The sequence below is a fragment of the Filicampus tigris genome, chromosome 22 (assembly GCF_054856515.1).
Source record: "Filicampus tigris isolate MCC_2025a chromosome 22, RoL_Ftig_1.0, whole genome shotgun sequence".
Classification (NCBI taxonomy): domain Eukaryota; kingdom Metazoa; phylum Chordata; class Actinopteri; order Syngnathiformes; family Syngnathidae; genus Filicampus; species Filicampus tigris.
In genome coordinates this window covers 215946-234692 of record NC_141238.1, presented here as the reverse complement: position 1 = coordinate 234692, position 18747 = coordinate 215946, and the positions used below count along the sequence as shown (strand labels likewise).

General features: G+C 57.1%; 1 protein-coding gene across 1 annotated transcript; it reads left to right on the top strand.

Moving 5' to 3' along the window:
- The first annotated feature begins 1477 nt into the window (after positions 1-1477).
- On the top strand, positions 1478-18732 carry LOC147126275 (thyrotropin-releasing hormone-degrading ectoenzyme-like). Its single transcript, XM_086022644.1, has 21 exons — positions 1478-2044; positions 2160-2830; positions 3597-3814; positions 4721-5000; positions 5929-6055; positions 10059-10213; positions 10796-10909; positions 12346-12483; positions 12558-12623; positions 12805-12870; positions 13102-13283; positions 14228-14316; positions 14452-14585; positions 14659-14714; positions 15401-15548; positions 15630-15733; positions 15803-15910; positions 16201-16368; positions 16570-16710; positions 16783-16864; positions 16948-18732. Exons 2-21 carry the CDS (start codon positions 2300-2302, stop codon positions 17098-17100), a joined length of 3060 nt encoding a protein of 1019 aa, XP_085878770.1. The 5' UTR covers positions 1478-2044; positions 2160-2299; the 3' UTR covers positions 17101-18732.
- Positions 18733-18747: the final 15 nt, after the last annotated feature.

Here is an 18747-nt window from a genome sequence, read left to right as displayed (position 1 = left end):
TATCTGCCATGCACGTCGACCTGCTTTGGTGTTTGTCGGCCACGGCGCGGGAAAAGCGCGGCTCGTGCCACCGCTCGCTCGGCTCGGCGTCCGGCCCGGTGACGCCCGGCGGCCGTTTGCTTAGCTCGGAAGCTAATGGGCTTAGCCTAGCCTAGCGCACTCAACGCAATTGCGCGCACTCTCATGCGTACACACACTCAAACTCACACGCACTCGCACGCACGTTCGGCCGAGCTGAGGAGCTCATTAGCTTTGCGTAGCTTCGCCTAATGCTAATGGTGTTCTATGAACTCATTAGCTTTGCCTAGCTTCGCCAAACGCTAATTGCGGCACGCGAGCGTCCACCGTGGGCGGCCGTCAGGCACGGCGCCACATTTTTTAATGCTGGGCACGAACGCGGCGCTAGCGAAGGCGCACGTGCGCGCACACCAATCAAACGGCGAGTCAAGTGTGCCCGTGCCTTCATTTTCTTTTTTCTTTCTACATCAGCTTCGTTGCTGTCAAGAGCCATCAACGGGCGCAGTTGCACGCGTACACACTCACTCATGGACGGAGCCCCCTGAGCACACGTACAAAGATCCACGTACACACACGCTCACACGATTCACTCCAAAATGTAGAGACGCACATCAGCCCCAAGGAATCAAGCAAGCAAGCAAGCGCGCGTGTGGGAACGAAGCGACGCTTTGAGCCGTTAGCTGGTAAACTACTAAGTTATGGAGTTGGGCCGGTCGACTGGTAAATGACTTAGTTGGTTAGTTCGCCAGTTGGTGCAAGCGGTGTGTTCAAGCGTTGGTCGGCCGGCTCGATGTTTGTTCATCGGCTGTTCAATGCGCCGGTACGAAAGTGAGTCGGCGAGTCCATGAGCGGCTCCTCGATGCCCGACGTTATTTCATTGTTCACTTCACGAGTGAGCTCATTGTTTCCTCGCTTCATTGGTTAGCAAATGACTCGGCGAGCTCCGTGATCTTGAGGAGCCACTTTGACGAAGGCCGGAGCAAGTCCAAATATTTTGGTTGTCATAAGACTGTGGTCAATGTGGTCATGTCACGGAGATGTCTTCTACAGATGACGTCGCGTCAATGACGCGTGCTCAAAGTGTTGCTGTCACCAGCACCGCAAATGTTCACTTTATGCTTGACGTCGCAAGTGAAAAAATGGAAGGATATTGCTTCGTCAAACTGCGAGGAACCATCAGAAGCTTTTTCTTTTTCTTTCGGTGGCCAAATGCATCCCGCTGTGATTGGACAATGAGTGACAGGTGGGCGACAGCGCGGTGTCCGTCACGTGACGTCCATCCTGCGTCCCTGTTGGCTGACGTTGAAAAAGTTCCAAACAAAAACTTCGAGCACGTTCTTAAAAAAAATGCTTCAAGTGCGGTCTCGGTGCGCACGCGCCGCGTGGGCCCCAGTCTCCTCCTCCTCCTCCGCCTCCTCCTCCTCCTCAACATCTTCATCCTCCCGCACGAGAATGTGAGCAGCAGCAGCAGCAGCAGCAGCAGCAGCGACAGCGACGGCGGGGCGGGCTGACAAGTTGAGGAGCAAAGGTTGGGCTGCTTCGGACGCCTCCGGACGGCGTCGACACCACACGTCACGTCACGTCACGTCACGTCACGTCACACGCGCGGGATGGTCGTACTTTGTTGGACGTGGACACCGAGCTGCCGCCGGCCTTGGCGGAGGAGCGGAACCTTCTCAGCCGTCCGAATGCCGCCGGCGTGCTCGGGATGCTCGGGATGCTCGGTGGCTTCGGGCTGAGCAGGCTTCCCGCGTGACGGACTCCCGCGCTGGCTCGACTCGGTTCGGTTCGACTCGGCTCGGCTCATTTTGGACCCGCGGAGGGCTTGAGCGGAAGGAAGGAGGACATTTGCGGCGGACGTCCGGAAAAAAAGAAGAAAGAAAGAAGGAAGCCGTCGGCTTGTTCTTGCGGACTCAGCAAAGTCGGCGACTGGACGGAAGCAATCAGCTTGCGAGCGCACAGCTGCACGTGAAGCCTCAACGAAAACATTTTTGGGAACGCGTTGGAAGTTCTTTCACAGGGCAGGGTAAGATCGTACTTGTGATAATCTTGCTCATTAGTAGTTGTTGTCATGGGCGGCACGTGACAAGCGATTCATTTGCATAGCAGTGGCCCGTTTTGCACGATTTGTCTCTTTGAAGACTCATTTCCATTGGCCTGCGGCGCTCTTCCTCTTTTTGCGCTGGTTGGACGAGGCCTCCTCCTGCCATTGGCTCCAACCTGGTCAGACGCGGGCCAATCGCAGCGGCGTTCCCGGTCCGAGTCGGGCGGGCCCGGGCGCATGGGCCTGCGGGACTTGACGTCGGGCGTCATGCGCAACGGCCGGCGGATGTCCGAGCAGTGGGCGGCGACCGTGAGCGGGGGGCACCCGCGCGCTGGCGCCGCCGAACGTCCGGCGGGCGTCCACAAGCGACTGGTGGCGGCCTTCGCGCTGTCCATCGTGACGCTCGTCGCCGTCACCGCCGTGGCCGTGGCGCTGGGCGTTCGCTTCGAGGAGTGCGGGGGGGCCGAGGAGGAGGAGGAGGCGGCGGCGGCGGCGGCGGCGGGGCCGGGGCCGGGGCCGGGGCAGCGGGGCGCCGGCAGGCCCAACGGCGGCAGGGGCGAGCGGGTGGCGGCGGAAGAGGAGGAGGAGGAGGCGGCGGCGGCGCAGCCCTGGAGGAGCGGCCGGCTGCCGGGCGCCCTGCGGCCGCGCCACTACGACCTCAACGTGGTGGTCCACATGGACAACTTCACCTTCTCCGGTGACGTCAGCATCGACATCGAGTGCGTCAACGCCACCAGGTTCATTCTGCTGCACGCCGACAGACTGGAGGTACGCGCGCGCGCCCTGCTCGACGCCCTACCCACTTGACAGCATGCACACTTGACGCCCTGCTTATTACTTAGTGCCCTCCTGACCTGACGCCTTAATTGACACCCTACTCAACATTGGTGCCAGTTTGACGCTTTACTTGACGCCCTGCCTACTTGTTTCCGTATTGAAAGTTGCACCTAATTCCCACCAGTTGGATGGCCTACTTGACACCCCGTCGCCTTCAAGTCCTATTGGTGCCCCGCCCACTTTCCGCCAGCGTGTTACCATGTTTGATGCGCCCTATTGAACACGAGGGCGACACCCTACTTGATACGTCACGTGCATCCACTTTGTACACGAAAGCCGTTTGAGCCTCTCCTTGCCACCCTACTTTTGGACATACGTATTTGACACCATGGGCACTTTGAGGTCACGTTTGCACACCTATGGTCTGTGACCTCACTTCCCGGTCGGCGCAACCCCGCCCCCTTCCTCCATCGTCCAATCGGATGGGGGCCTGTGTGTGCGTGTGCGTGCGTGTCGTGCAAGTCACTTTTATTTCGGTCTTTCCCTTGTGGCGGCTAATTTGTTGTTTGTTGTCTTCATTAGTTTGATGTTGAGGTCGCTTTGTGAGCTCGGCGGCTTTGTCCGCGAGCGCAATGCGCCCCCGGCCGGCGCGGCGTTGCCGGTCAGGAGGCTCCTCAGTGAAAGATTGCGGTCCGGAGATGGGCGCAAGGTTGGAGGTCCTAACGAGCCGAGTCCCCCCTCGGTGTTGCGCCGGCAGGTGACGAGCGTGTCGGTGACGGCCAACAGGCCAGGGGGCGGAGCCGTCCGCGTCCACCGCCACTTCCCCTTCCCGGCCAACCAGATGCTGGTGCTGGTCCTGCACCGAGAGCTCAAAGCTTCCAGGAGCTACCGCCTCAACGTCACCTTCGACGCCGCCATCGAGGACGAGCTGCTGGGATTCTTCAGGAGCTCGTACGCCCTGGGCGGCGAGAGGCAGTACGTTTTTTACACATAACAAACGTGTGAAATTGGGGCTGAGAATGCGTCGCCGCGATGTTTCACATTTGTTTTGTTCTCATCAATACTCGATCAATGCGACCGCACACGCGCACACTTTGTCATCGGTTCACAAGACGATTCCTAGCAACGATATTGACAAAACGTCAGCATGCGGGGGCGCGCGCGCGTGTTAGTTTTAAGCATTAGCAGGATGCAGCCAAGCGGCTAAATTCACAAGCTAACGTGATTGTGAACCTCAGGACACTTTCAACGCGTCAGTGCCGGCGGTGCTAAAATGAATTGGCGCGCAGTCAGCCGGAAATGCGACGAGCGCCACGTGAACGGCGACAATGATGTCAAGAAAAACACGAGCGCTAGGCTGTCACGCTTTGAAAATGGACTTCAAATGCTTGAACTGTAAAAGTCCGTCTTTTTCCACAGCTAACAAGCGAACGCCCGAGGTGAATTGTTTCCAGACGCGGGGTCGGTGCGCCGAACGAGTCGAGATGACATCGGCCAAGATTTTTGCAAATGAAATGAAACGGAACGGGTTCTCGTATAATCCTGGAAACAATTTGACTTGATTCTGGGAAAAAAAAAAACAACGGCCGTAATCCTAGCGTAATCAATGTGACCCCAAACACGACTCGTGAGATCATCCCACGGCAACGTGTACATCATCTGACAATCTTGAAAAGAAGCGCGCGTCCTTCGCGGATGCCGCAGCTGATTTGGCAAATAATCCCCAATCCAACGTGTGCCCCTAGCGCGCGATCCTGCGTGAAAAACGCGACTCGGCAAGAACCGTCCTCATCAGGTGGAAGGCAAAAGCCAGCATGGAAGTCACCTGAAACGGAACTGATGCTAATTGTGACTTTTGTTTTTTGGGAACTGTTTGCTCAGCTACCTGGCGGTGACCCAGTTCAGCCCCACGCACGCCCGCAAAGCCTTCCCGTGCTTCGACGAGCCGGCCTTCAAGGCCACCTTCTCGCTCAGCCTGCGGCACCACGCGCACTACACGTCGCTGGCCAACATGCCGGCGCTGGAGGACGGCGCCGGGCGGGACGCCGACGGCTGGACCACGCGCCGCTTCGCCCGCACGCCCCGCATGGCCACCTACTACCTGGCCTGGGCCGTGTGCAACTTCACGTCCAGGGAGACGCTCGCCGACGGCGGAGTGGCGGTGAGTGGCGCCGGGAGGGGGGGGGGGCGGGGCGTGCGCGCGCGCGTGTGCGGGTCACGCCGTGACGCCCCCCGGAGAGTGAAAGGCGTGCGTCGCGTCACTTGAGGGATGATGTCATCAAATTCCTCCTCCAGGAAGTGGACACGGGTCACTTCCTGGCATCCCCGCACGCAGCTGCTCCGCGTTAGCGCACGGCGGGCGGCGCCAGCTGCGGCCCGGCCCGTTGGCGGCTGTCCAATGGGACGCCGCTTTGGCTTCTTTCGTCCTCTCGCGCGCTGCAAATGTCCCATTGTGCGTGCGTGACCACATCGTAGCGGATGACCGTGACGGGATGTCACCGCGCCCCTGCTTAGCATGTAGCAATTGCCGCTATCTTTTGTACTGCGTTCACCCGATAAAACTTTTGCAGTTTTCCAAATTGTTGACAGCCACCAAGAGAAATGTCTTTCGGACGCACACGTGCAGCGCGCGCGTGCGGTCGACAGGCTAAATCGAGCCTGTTGCTAACCTGCGGGCGTGCGTGTGATTCATCTCCTCCTCCGCTTTGCGCTTACTTTTTCTGTTTTCATTTTTTTCACAATCTGATCATTCAGTTGAGCGCATGGGGCTCATCTCATCTGGCAGCAGCCACGAATGTTAGCTAGAAAGAAAACGACAGCTCCCCCCCCACAAGCCAGCCAGGCTTTATGTTGCAGGAAAAGCTTTGCAATTGTCAACAAAACGGGTCTGTGTTTCTCATCTTCACCGGCAATTTTTTTTTTGTGTCAGCGTGTGTGTGTGTGTGTGTGTGTGTGTGTTTTTGAGGACAAGTATGCTGCGCCGGTAGTGAGCAGTGGTTTGGCCGTTGCCTTGAAGGGGGCCGGCCTCCAGCTCGCGCAAGACGGCCGCCCGGTTGTTGTTTTTCATGGCCTCGTTTTGCCTCCCTCAGATCCGTTTGTTCGCCCGACCGGACGCCATCGCCAGCGGCGCGGGCGACTACGCGCTGCACATCACCAAGCGTCTTCTGGCCTTCTACCAGGACTTCTTCAAAGTGCAGTACTCGCTGCCCAAACTCGGTAAGCGTGCGTTCGTGCGTGGCTTCTTCTTTTTCTCTCACGTGACAAATGATGTCTGGAACACTTGATTTCGAACCCATTTGAGGCGTGACCGCTGCAATTTCTGACAAGTCAAGTCAAATGTATTTCTCTAGTCCTTCATCATAAACCCCCGGTTGGCAAATATTAACAACTTCCGCTGATCTGAAGGAAAAACTCAATTGGGGTGGGGGGGGAGGAGAAACCTTGAGAAGGGGCCGCAGACGGGGGAATCCAGGTTGGCGAGTGGGCAACATTGACCGCGGCGACGACACGATGCTCTGCGCTGTTGCCGACAACAACGGAAGCGTCCGTTTCCTCCGGCGAAAGACGCCTTTGCTCCCTCCTAACCGGGCCCGAGCAGAATTCCGATCGGGTCGCGGTCAGCGAGCCCTCTCCACGTCGGGGACGAGGGGGCGGTAGACAAAGAAGTCGAGTTGTCATCGCTTCTTAAAGGCTGAGCTGGAAAAAAAAACAACCCCATTTGAATCCTCCATCCGCCGTGTGTCGGCCCGGCGGCAGATGTTAGCATCTGCGGCTCACGTGAGCGTCGACGAGCGCGTCCGGTCGTGCCGACGCGTCTGAATTTGCGCTCCTCCTTTTCCCGCTTTGGCCGGCTGGACGCGTGCGTGCGTGCGAGCGTATTTGAGGTCCCCGAGCCGCCGGGCGCCATCTGTTGGCCGCGCCGCTCCCCCGAGGACCGCCCACGGAAGGCGCTGGAAAGCTCCTAAAAATAAACGGGGCTCTTTTTATCGTGCTTATGATGATGCATTCAGCCCCCCCCCCCCCACCAATTTAAAAGAGTTGCCGTGGGGGGGGGCTTCAGAACATGTTGTGGCTCAAAGAAGCCAACCATCAACAATTGTCCAGCATATCTCTTGGCTCGTTTTCGGGGCGGCTCGGCCTGGTGCGGAGCGCCAACCCTAGCCCCGCCCCAATTCCTGCCGGGCCAATGGCGCGCCCCGTTTATGGCTCACTTTCTCCTCATGACGGCAGTCAACCGTGACAGCTGTCAATCGGCACAGGCGTCAGTCACGTGCCGGGGGCCAATCGTGACGAGGCCATCATCTTCATCATCATCATCATCACACGTCAATGGCGTCAAACGTGACTGGCAGGAGTCAATTGTGGCATGCGTCACTCACGATAGGTCACCCCCCCACCCCGTGCCGATGATGTCACATGTCTGTTGTGACATCCGTTCACATGTGACCCAAAAGTCCTGCTCATGACATGCTGAACTTTGGGCGAGAATATTCCGAGCCCCGTTTGGGAAGTTTTTTGTTATCGTTGGAGCGTGATGAAGATGAAGATGCTGAAGATGAAGAAGCGAGGCTCTTTGCGCCTGAGCGGCAATGCTGAGGCTCAGGTGATCCGCCCGCGCGCACAATTGGAGGCGACGTGCGTGGACTGATGTGTTTGGCGGAGATGCGCCCCCATCTGGGATGGGCGCACACATGGCTCCGCCCGCGGGCTGGCGCGCGCGCACACCTCCGCCATGTGTGCTTTTCTGTCTTTGTCTGCGGGCCCGGCGCGTCGCCTCGGGCCGACTCGCAACAACAGATGGACTTAAGCAAAACACACGCGGCGCTCTGCGCGGGCGGGCGGGGGGAGCTGGAGGCCATTCAGCTGTCCGCATGCTGCTCTCAAGTCGCAACGAGTCCGCTTGACTTTGTGAGAAGGAGCGCGAGTTACACAAGCCGCCTTGAAAGACGACGGGCGACACACGCGGGCGACACACGCGGGCGACACACGCGGGCGACACACGCGGGCGACACACGCGGGCGACACACGCGGACGCAGCGGCGAGCAAGTAGGTTGGCGCCACGCGAGCCGGCCGGACGTCTTGGCCTGTCGCCGGCGAGGGCGACGCCTCCCCATCGATCGCCGATTGGCTTTCGCGTCGTCCGAAGCGGCGTATCGTAATATGCGTTCAGCGTTGCCCGCCCGGCATCCTTTGCAGCCGGCTCATCCCGGAAGGGGGGGTTCCCCCATCTGCGGCCCCTTCTCAAGGTTTCTCATTTTTCCCCAGATGGGGTTTTTTTATTTTATGTATTTATTTTTTGGGGAGTTTTCTCTTGCCCTCCTGAGGCTTAAGATCGGGGGATGTCGTTTGTTGACGTTTGCCAAGTGTGGCCATGTGAATCCCTTTGAGACTTTCTTGTGATTAAGGGCTAGGCAAATCAATTTGATTTGACTGGTGGCTGGAGCAGTTGCCATGGCAACCACCACAAGAAAGCAGAGGCAAGTGTTTCCTTGGCGACCGTACGGACACTCCAATGTGAATGTCGGGCTGAGCGCCGCCTTTGTGGCTGTCGCTGATGTTACCCTGGCAACGGCGCTCGTTACCATGACGACACCTGTGAGGGGTTGCCGAGGCAACCCTGGCCACTGTCGCGGCGACCGCATTGCCCCTTATATGTGGGTGTAGCAGTTACCCTGGCAACCGTGGCAACACCCGTCGGTGGGGGATGCTGTTGCCATGGTGACCGCCCTCACGCCTCTGAGTCGATGCGGTTACCGTGATCACCGGAGTGACTTGTGGGAGGATGTAGCGCTAACTGAGGCAACCCACATGGATGTAGCTGTTGCCATAGCAACACAGCGCGTGTTTCGTATTTGTCGACTGGAATGAGCGGCGGCGGCGGCGGCGGGACCGAATTTCATCTTCCGTTCAAGGCCGCTTGACCATTGGGCATATCATTGACCCGGCATCTGTTACCACGGCAACGTCTCTCTCGCTCTCACCATCTGCGACAAGCGAGCCCAGTTGCGCAACATCACGCAACTTTTCTCTTCTTTTGCCCAAGGAAGGAGAAAGCGGCGCGCTAGTCTTCCGGGTCACACGACAGGCGATAAAGACAAAGAAAAAGGCAGCGAGCCTTTTTTGCCGGCACACCGGGCTTCCTTGACCAACGGAGCAAGCAAGCGTCTGCTTCCACCGAGCTCTTGTAGGCTACGCGCTAGCGGCGAAAGCGCAACGCGGGCTAGGAGCTTCGAGTTGATGAAATGAGGACCGACGGGCGTCCACGTGGCCGACTTTCCCGAGTCAGCGTTAGCATGGCGAGCCGCTAATTGCGCGCACCTCAATTTGAATCCTCTCGTAGGCCAACGGGACCGCCGAGCGCAAGAGCGCGGCCAGTGCACGGGACGGTGCGTGCGCTCACACCAAAGGGGGTGTGCTCACGTGTGTGCGGGTGTCACTGCGCTAGCTTGTTCGCCGCGGCAACAGTCCCCAAACACTCCGCATGTGATGAGGACGAGGACAAGAGAGAGCGAGAAGAAAAGCCAGATGAGAGGAAGACGTGCCGCAAATTGTGAAGAAGAACACAAAGAAAGGACTCGCGTACAAAAATAAACATGGAGGTTATTTCCGGCATGGCGACGTGTCAGTGTGTGCGCGCTCGCGCGTTGTCTGCAGACGCGTGGCGGCCCGAGGCACACTTCAGGTGAATCACATGAGACGAAGCAGCCGCACGCACTTTCAAAGTCGTCTCATTTGCGTGCGAGCGCGCGCGCGCGTGCCGGCGGCGGCCGCTGCGGTAAAAGCAACCGATTGGTCACACTTGAATTTCAACGTGGAATTCTTGAATGTCTCATTTGCATATTCCACCTTCAAGCCGATGCGCCGCAAAAGCCAAACGACGGCGTCCCCCGATTGGCTGCCGGCGGTGCGCGTGGGAACCCTTTCCACGGCAACCCAGCGCTTGTTTGCGTTTGTTTCGCCAAGCCTTTGGGGGCGGGCGGCGTCGTTGGCAGCTGACCATCTGTTGTTGAACACGTTGTCCGCGCTTGCGCAACCCTTTGCGACGGCGTCTTGTCCAACACTTGGAAGCGGCTTTTAGGGGCGGGGCTGCCCACGTCCGGCCCACGGAAGCGCAGGCGGACTTTGGCCAAAGCGTGGCGGCTTTTCCCGCGCTCGCGCCGAGCCCGAGCCGCGGCCCGGCTGCCCACCAGCCCGTTTGCGTTTGCGTGTGCGTGGTAGACTTGCTGGCCGTGCCCAAGCACCCGTACGCCGCCATGGAGAACTGGGGCCTGAGCGTCTTCGTGGAGCAGAAGATCCTGCTGGACGCGCGGGTGGCGTCGGCGTCCTACCGGATGGAGCTGACCATGGTGGTCGTCCACGAGATCTGCCACCAGGTGAGGCCCAAACAATACGTGTGTGTGACCGTCCGTTTGTCAAGTGTGTGCGTGAGCCAGTGACACTCTGCATGTGTGTTTTGAAGGCAGCCTTGTCCAATGTGATGATCTGAGAGCCTTGCTCGGAGGAGTCTCATTAGGATTTGTTGGCTTGACTGCACAAATACACACGCGCTCGCACACAAACAATTTGACTCCAACGCAACCACACGTTCGCGCGCGCACACACTCTTGTGTCCGATGTTGTTGAGAAGCAAGCAGCCATGAATCATCTCATTGTTCTCTTTGCACCTGCCTTGATTTTTTTTTTTTTTTTTCTCTCTCCTTCTCCTCTTTTGTTGGGCTCCACTCGAGTGTCTCTTTTCTCGCGGGCCTTCTTTTCTCCATCTGCTTCCTTCCAGATGCTTGCGTTTGTCTCCAAAGACAAAAAGGGACTTGACGTGTTGCGCATCGGAAGGACGCGTTTGAAAAAGGCGATCTCAAGTTGTCCTCGTCGTGAGGCGGCGTTTTGGAGCGCGCCGCCAAAGTAGCTTCATGCGTCCAGAATGTTGCGTAAGACGGTGCCTTTGTGCGTTGTGCCAGTGGTTCGGCGACCTGGTGACGCCGGTGTGGTGGGAGGACGTGTGGCTGAAGGAAGGCTTCGCTCACTACTTCGAGTACGTCGGCACCGACTTCCTCTTCCCCAAGTGGAACATGGTGAGTCGCACGTCTCTGGCGTTTCCGCAATTCAACCCGTTCAACGTTGACGCTCGAGCGCAGCGATGAGCCCTTTTCCCTCCCTTGCCGCGCCGGAAGCGAGGCGGCCTTCTTAAAAGTGACTTTGCGTCGTTGTCATTCGCGTCGCCCGGGATCGGAGCCGACGCCTCGGCCCAATGGCGGGGCGGCGATGAGGGAGCGGGTCGCTCGGCCGACGTTTGCTGCGCCGGCAGGGACTAAAGCCTCGTTGTCATGTGACTCATCCATTAGATGATAAGACGTTGCGCGATGGCGGGCCGAGCTTTTGGCATCCGATCAAGGGACCAATAAAAAAAACAATGTCCGATTGAAGAAAACGCCTCCAACTGACCAGAGCTGCTAAATATCAAAGGCAACAAAATGAGGGTTTTTGTTTTTTTTTTGGAACGTGCTCCTCATGAGAAAGTTGTTTCAAAACATTGGCCGGCTCCATAACCAGAGAGGAAACGCAACTGTACCTAATGGATTGGCCTTTGTTGTTCTTCTTCTGTGGTGTTTACGTGGGTGAGGAGCGCCACCCTTTCGCTGCGAGAAAAGCAACGTGACTTGATGGCGGTCGCCTTGGCGTCTCTCAAACGTAACGTCTGCTCTTATAATCTCAAAACACTCTTAGGTCAGGGCACTCGCATCTCGAGGCACAAGCGCGCCGCAGTTTTGGCGGTAAATGTGGGTCAGCGCTCGCGAAGGTCAAAGAGGATGAGCGAACGCGATTTTGCATCTGCTCCGGGAAATAGTCTGCTCCCTCCATCTGCGAGCGTGCGGACCCAAGGAGCCATCTGCCGCGCTGTCGTCACCGCTCAATTAGCGCGCGGGCTGATTCGTCCGAACGCCTCGGCCGGCTAACGACAGCTGATTGCGGCGAATTGTCTAATATGTGCTGGCAGGCCGCGTCCAGGTGTTAGTCTTAGCCCGTGGGATAGCTTTGATCAACAGGAGCAAAAGGGACTACGGCTACTTTGTTTGATAGATTTTATTTGAGGATTTCCGCCTTAAAAATCAAGCAGCTAGGAGCGCGCGTTTTCATTTTACGCGGTGGTGGGAAAAAAAAAAAAAAGAAAAGAAAAGAAGAAAGCTCGGGGTAGGTTCATTAAAAGTAAAGGCAGTAAATCTCTGCAATGCTTGAATTGGTCTGATCCCAGTTGATATGCTTCATGAAAAAAGTTGAGTTAATTAGCCGTGAAAAGCCAGCAAAAGTTAAACGGGGGGAAAAAAAAACTGCACTGCGGCTGATTAAGTGTGACGTTCATTAGAAGGAAATCTCGACTGTAACCGCTAATTAGCCGGGGCCACGCGCTCCAGGCTTTAGCCTGAGACAGACAGCGCTGGGTCAAGATTGCTTTTGACAAGAAAAGGCCCTGGAGGTCAGTGACCTTTGCAATGGAATGTTGTGCTCGCAGGAGAAGCAGCGCTTCCTGACCGACGTCCTCCACGAGGTCATGCTGCTGGACGGCCTGAGTTCCTCTCACCCCATCTCGCAGGACGTGCGGGACGCCGCCGACATCGACCGCGTTTTCGACTGGATCGCATACAAAAAAGTACCAAACGCCGGCAAAAGAAAAGGCGGCGCCGCCGCTTGCCCGATGATGGCCTCTGTTTGTGTGTCCCGCAGGGGGCGGCGCTGATCCGGATGCTGGCCAACGTGATGGGACAGAGACTCTTCCGGAAAGGACTTAACGTAAGGCTCCCCGTAAGGCCTCATTAACGTCGTCGGCGAGTCCTCCGCCGGCCGTTGCCGACGTTTTGCTCCGCGCGGCCCGCGAATGCGGCTCGAGTGGGTCGCCCTATTTTGCGCTATGTCCAAAATGCTCTTGTCTCGATTCGAGCCGATGACGGTTTGCTGCTCTCTTGCCGCGCAGGAGTATCTGCTGAGCCACATGTACGGCAACGCGGCCCGCGACGACCTGTGGAGGAAGCTGTCCGAGGTACGAGCGCTCGGCCGGCCGGCGAGAGCGGAGGAGAGCCCTCTGAATTATTCAAAGAAGCTTGTCGCCTTGGCAACGCAAAGCTCAGCCCGCCCGTGTTTCCTTCAGAAAAAAGCCCCCCGATGATGCTTTAACTTTGCCGGTCGATCGGACGTCGGCCGGAGAGCTCGTTAGTCGCGCGGGGTCTTCGTCGCCTTGCGTGACGGCGCCGAATCCATGTTGTGTGCGCAGGCCATGCGGTCCGAGGGGCGGGACATCGACATCGGCGCCGTGATGGACGGGTGGACTCTGCAAACGGGCTACCCGGTGGTCACCGTCAGCAAGGAGCGAGCGGAGCCGGCCTCGGCCGCGCCTTACGTCACGGTCAGCCAGGAGCGCTTCCTGTACGGCCGGGATGGGCGGGGCAACAGCAGGCGAGTCCACCGATGGGACGAAAGCGCCGCGGCGGGGTCGGCCGGGGGGTCAGCGGCGAAGCGGTCGGTCACGTTGCCCGCGTTATTGCCGTCATTCATATTTGATTGTCATGTTTTATTCACGCCTGCGCGCCTTTTCTTTGCTACTTTTTTTTTTCAAGCTATTTTCCGCTTCATCAATACTTCATCTCGCCCTCTTTTTTGCTGCTTTCTTCCTGTGGCTTTTGCGCGACGTTGAAACTCTGGAAACGTTGTGACTTGACGTGGCGGCCCGCCTTCCCGTTCTTTGAAGCGGCAATGTTTGTTTTGCACGGCAGCCCCTGCGACATGTTGCGATGTCGCGTCGCGACACGTCGTCATCGGCTCGGACGACGTGTCGCGTCGCGACACGTCGTCATCGGCTCGGACGACGTGTCGCGACCTGCCGCCACGGGGTTCGTTGGCGCTCGCAGCGACGCCATCCGTTGTTGTCGCTGACGTCACGCCGTCCGATGGCCGTCCGCCGATTGTGTTTGGATTTTGTATAAAAGCAACAGACGTTTTCAGCCTTTTGTGAAGAGCAGCCATTTTGGAGATGCGAGGTTTCCGCCCGATGGCCACCGAGAAATCAAAGTGCTGGCTGCCGGAGCTTGAACCTGAGCTCCGCAATGACCTTGCGCACCTTCTTGGATGACAAAATGGTTGTGTGATGCGTGTGCGCGCGCATTGTAGCACAATTGTGCGTTGAGGGCGGAGAAAGACGATCTTAGCGGCGCCGCGGGCTGCAGTGGATCGATATGGCCGGCAGACGCCCGAAGAATTCAGCTCATATTTTTACCAGCGTGATTGACAGCTCAACAATTACGCACGCACACACTCAGCAAACTGTTATTTTGTGAGGCCATCGTGACATTCCTTTATGCACTGGATGAATGAGATGACATGGTGCGCGCGTGTGTGATTAGTTTACAGTGGCAGGTGCCGTTGACGGTCGCCGTGGGCAACGGGTCCTGGGTGTGCTCGGAGACACTCATCTGGATCCACAATAAGACAGGTACTTGTTGACGCAGACGGCGTTTGTTAGCATTAGCTAGCAGCTAGCGCGACACCGCCAACCGATTCATCGGCCGATCGGAGCCTGTCGTACTTGTTCATCTCCTGATCGATCGGTTCGCGGGCGCTGTCCCAGAAAGCCACCGGCTGAGCGAGATGGATGACAAGACCTGGTTGCTAGGCAACATCAACCAGACGGGATACTTCCGCGTCAACTACGACCTCCAAAACTGGAAGTTGCTGATCCAGCAGCTGCGCAGCAACCCTCAGGTAACGTCCTGCCCGACGTCACGCGGCCGCGCGGTCACGCGGGCCGACGCGACAATGTGACCATGTGACGCAGGTCATCTCGGTCGGCAACCGCGCGGGACTCATCGACGACGCCTTCAATCTGGCCAGGTGAGCGCATGCGCGAATGACCGACCGAAACACACGTGAGCATAGCGCCGCCAGCCGTATGATGCTAGCCGCTTGAGAGCTCCGCGCGTTTGGCTGTCCACTGAGCCTGCTAAATGCCAAACAATGAATTGTGCGCTAACAAGCTCGTCGATGTGCGCGTGAGCGTGGTTGCCGTGGCGACCGTCGGCGAGGAGGAGGAGGATGACGACGATGATGATGCTAACGCGCGGTCGTCGTCACGAGCGACAAAAGGAATGCTGGCCTCATGAATAATGATGAGCGTGGGGGCGGGGCCGCTGGCAGGTGAATAAATGTTAATGAATGCACAGAGGGCGCCGCGCCGAGCTCGTCCATGCGCCAACTTTCTCCTTGACATCTTTATGGCGCACGCACGCACGCACGCACGCACGCGGCGCTGCTTTTCTTGTGCTGGCGGTGAGAAAACAACCATAAAGAGGAGTGGCATCCAATCAGAAACCCGCTTGAGTAAAAGACACCAAATCGAGACGAAACACAAACCAAGACATGAAAAGGCACCGTGTGAGAAGACACACTCAGAAAACAGGAGGAGGAAATGGCACGCAAAGAAATGAGAACGCAAGTTGCGGCTGGACGGGCGGTAAAGCAAAAGCGAGCGGGAAGAGCGCCCCCCCGGTGTCCGTCAGCGCTGTGATGTGGCGGCGCAGGGCGGGCTACCTGCCGCAGGGCGTGCCGCTGCAGCTGATGGCCTACCTGCCCGAGGAGGCCGCCTTCCTGCCCTGGCACGCCGCCAGCCGGGCGCTCTACCAGCTGGACAAGCTGCTCGACCGCACCGACGACTACGACCTCTTCAGCGTAAGAGCCGCCGCGCCGCACCGCCCGCCCGCCACCGGAGCCCATTTTCCTCTTTCTGTCTTTGGCGCCGTGCGCCCGCAGGACTACGTGCTGAAGCAAGTGGCCCAGCGCTACCATCAGATGGGCTGGCCTAGCAACGCGGCCAACGGCGAGGCCGGCATCCTGCAAGCGTCCTACCAGACCGAGTAATGCGCACGCACGCGCGCGCGCCACGCACAGGCAAACTTTCCCACACACACTGCTGGTGTGTCCAGGGAGCTGCAGAGGGAGCTGATCATGCTAGCGTGTAGCTTTGGACACAAACAGTGCCACCGCCAGGCCATCGCGTACATCTCGGACTGGATCTCCAGCAACAAGAACAGGTACGCACATGCGCGCGCTTGAATTTGAGCCGAAAGTTCCTAACTACAAGTGTGAGCGTGAGAGAAAGTGTGTGCCATCTAAAGTTAATAGTTAAAGTGCAGAAAACGCACACTCATTGGCTGTCCCAACTGATCACTGGCCTGAATCATGAATGATGCAAGAAATGTGTGTGCGTGCGTGTCGTTGACCTAAATTGTCACTTAAGCATGACATGAGTGAACTCAGCTGCCAGATGAATTCAAGCACAAACACCGTGTGTGTGTGCGTGTGCGTGCGTGCGGATCTGGAGGATCCCTCCCAACATCCGCGACGTGGTCTACTGCACGGGCGTGAGTCTGATGGATGAAGACGTGTGGGAGTTCATCTGGATGAAGTTCCACTCGTCAAACGCCGTCTCAGAGAAGAAGATCCTGTTGGAGGCGCTCACGTGCTCCGATAGCGCCTTCCTGCTCAACAGGTGCGTGCCTGCGTGCCCGCGTCGCATCGGATCAATCAATTGCTTTTCAGCCAAGCGTTGCGCAATCACACAGGAAGCAAAGTAGTGCACAGGAAGTTACAAACACAAAAGTAGTGAGGCACCAGAGGAAGTCAACAAGAGCTTATAGACAGGAAGCGGCCCGGAGGAAGTAGCAGGCAAAAGCGAGCTTGTGTCCGGCAGGTTGCTGAACTTGTCGCTGACGTCGGAGCTGGTGGCCGAGCAGGACGCCATCGACGTGATCATCCACGTGGGCCGCAACCCGCAAGGCCGCAACTTGGCGTGGCGCTTCTTCCGCGACAAGTGGGACGTCCTCAACGCGCGGTGAGTGGCGCCCGTGTGTAATGACCAGCCGCCCGCCCGCCCGTGTGTAACGCGCGTGTCCGGACATCGCAGGTACGGCGAGGCGCTCTTCATGAACTCCAAGCTGATCGGCGGCGTCACCGAGTTCCTCAACACGGAGAAGGAGCTGGACGAGGTACCGGCGCACGTTGAGCTCGCCGCCGCCGCCGCCGCCGCCCGTCACTCACTAACGACGACCTTCGCCCTCTTGGCCCGCAGCTGAAGGAGTTCATCCAGTCCTGCGGCGTGGGGGCGGGGCCCGCCTTGCCGCGGGCGCTGGAGATCGTGGAGGGCAACGTGCGCTGGCACCGCCTCCACCGGCGCCACTTCTACCAATGGCTGCGCAAAGCTCCGAGCCCGGCCCACGGCTGACGCTCTCCGCCCGGCGCCGTCTGTCTTACAGGTCGACCGCTGGGAAGGAGTCGCGCCATCGGCTGCCTCGCCGCGCTCAAGATTCTCACTTCCTGGACACACACGCACAAAAAAAAAACAAAAAAAAAGCACGTTCGCAGCAGTCAGGTCAGTTAGCTGCTAGTGGGGTGGCTAACAGTCACATGACGCTCATGTCAGATTACAACTTTTTAACAAGGGATTGGCGGCCCTTCAAAATAAAAGCATGCATTTTATCCCCTTCATGATAAAGTATTTTATTTTCTTAACTGGTGTGTTTGTACAAAAAAAGATCCTTGAAGCCCCGCCCAATCCAACAAGGACACTGACCCCGCCCCCGCCCCGCCCCGCCCCGCTCTCTCCCAGCTCATGGGATGGCGCCTTTGCGTGACCTCAATTTTACGTTCGGACGAATAAAGAGGTTCCGACAAACTCGACTCAAACGTCCACCGGAACCTTGACGAGCATGTGTCACCATAGCAACGGCCCAACCGGACTGAGTTTGTTTTCGCAATCAAATCAACACGGAATGGTTCAGAACTGGAGCAGGAAGGATCACAACCGGATTTGGAACCGGACGAAAACTGAATCAAGATTGTTTTGGAACTGGAGCGGAATGGATTACAAACTGATTTGGAACAGCATTTAAACTGGATCCAAATTGGTGTGGAACTGGAGCAGAATGGATCGCAAGCTGTATCAGAACTGGTTAGAAGCTGGTTTGGAACTAGCTCCATCCCAGTTCCCAACTAGTTCAAAACTGGATCTGAACTTGTTTTTTGAACTGGATCAAAACTGGTTCAAAACCAATGCACAGCAGATTGCAAACTGGATACAACTGGTTCAGAATCGGAGCGGTTGAGAGACTGGGTCAAAAAAAAAAAAAGAAGAATAGAATAGGTTCAAAATGGGATCAGAACTGATTAGTGATTGGAAATGGACTGGTTTTGGAATCGGAGCCAAAGCCGGTTTGGAACTAGTTAAAAACGGATGCAAATGAACCTTAACTCTAACCCCAAAGTTCAAAACTGCTGCTGATTACAAACAGGATCAAACCAGTTCGGAACTGGATCAGTCCTGATTGGAAACTTTGTCAAAAAGTGGTTTGCAAATGGTTTACAACTTCATCAAAATTGGTTAGAAATTGCATTTGAACTTGGTTATGGAACAGGGTCTGAACTGCTTTGGAACTTAAGTGTATAAAGGCCCCTTTATTCTTCCTCTCCTCTGATCCAAACATGTGCAAACATTTGAGCCATACAACAAATACTCACTACTTTGCCTGCTCCTAGACACTCGCCGCGCGTGTGTTGTTGTGTGTGTGTGTGTGTGTGTGTGGTGGGGGGGGGGGTGCCTGTGTGTGCGCGCGTGCGCAAAATTAGAGTTGTTGTTATTCCTCCCCTTCAGAATCCTGTCAGGGGTTTCCAGTCCAAAAGCACATCCATGTAATGAAAGAAATGTGACCCGTAAGTATCAATGAGGAGACTAAAAATGCTCATTATTGAAGATTTGTTGAAGAAAATGTGAAGTGGCACAAACAGGAAGTAGATGCTTTCCTCGGCCTGCTTCCTGTGCTTTCCTGTCTTCTCAGTGGACAATAAATGATAATGTTGACATGTTGCTTTGCTT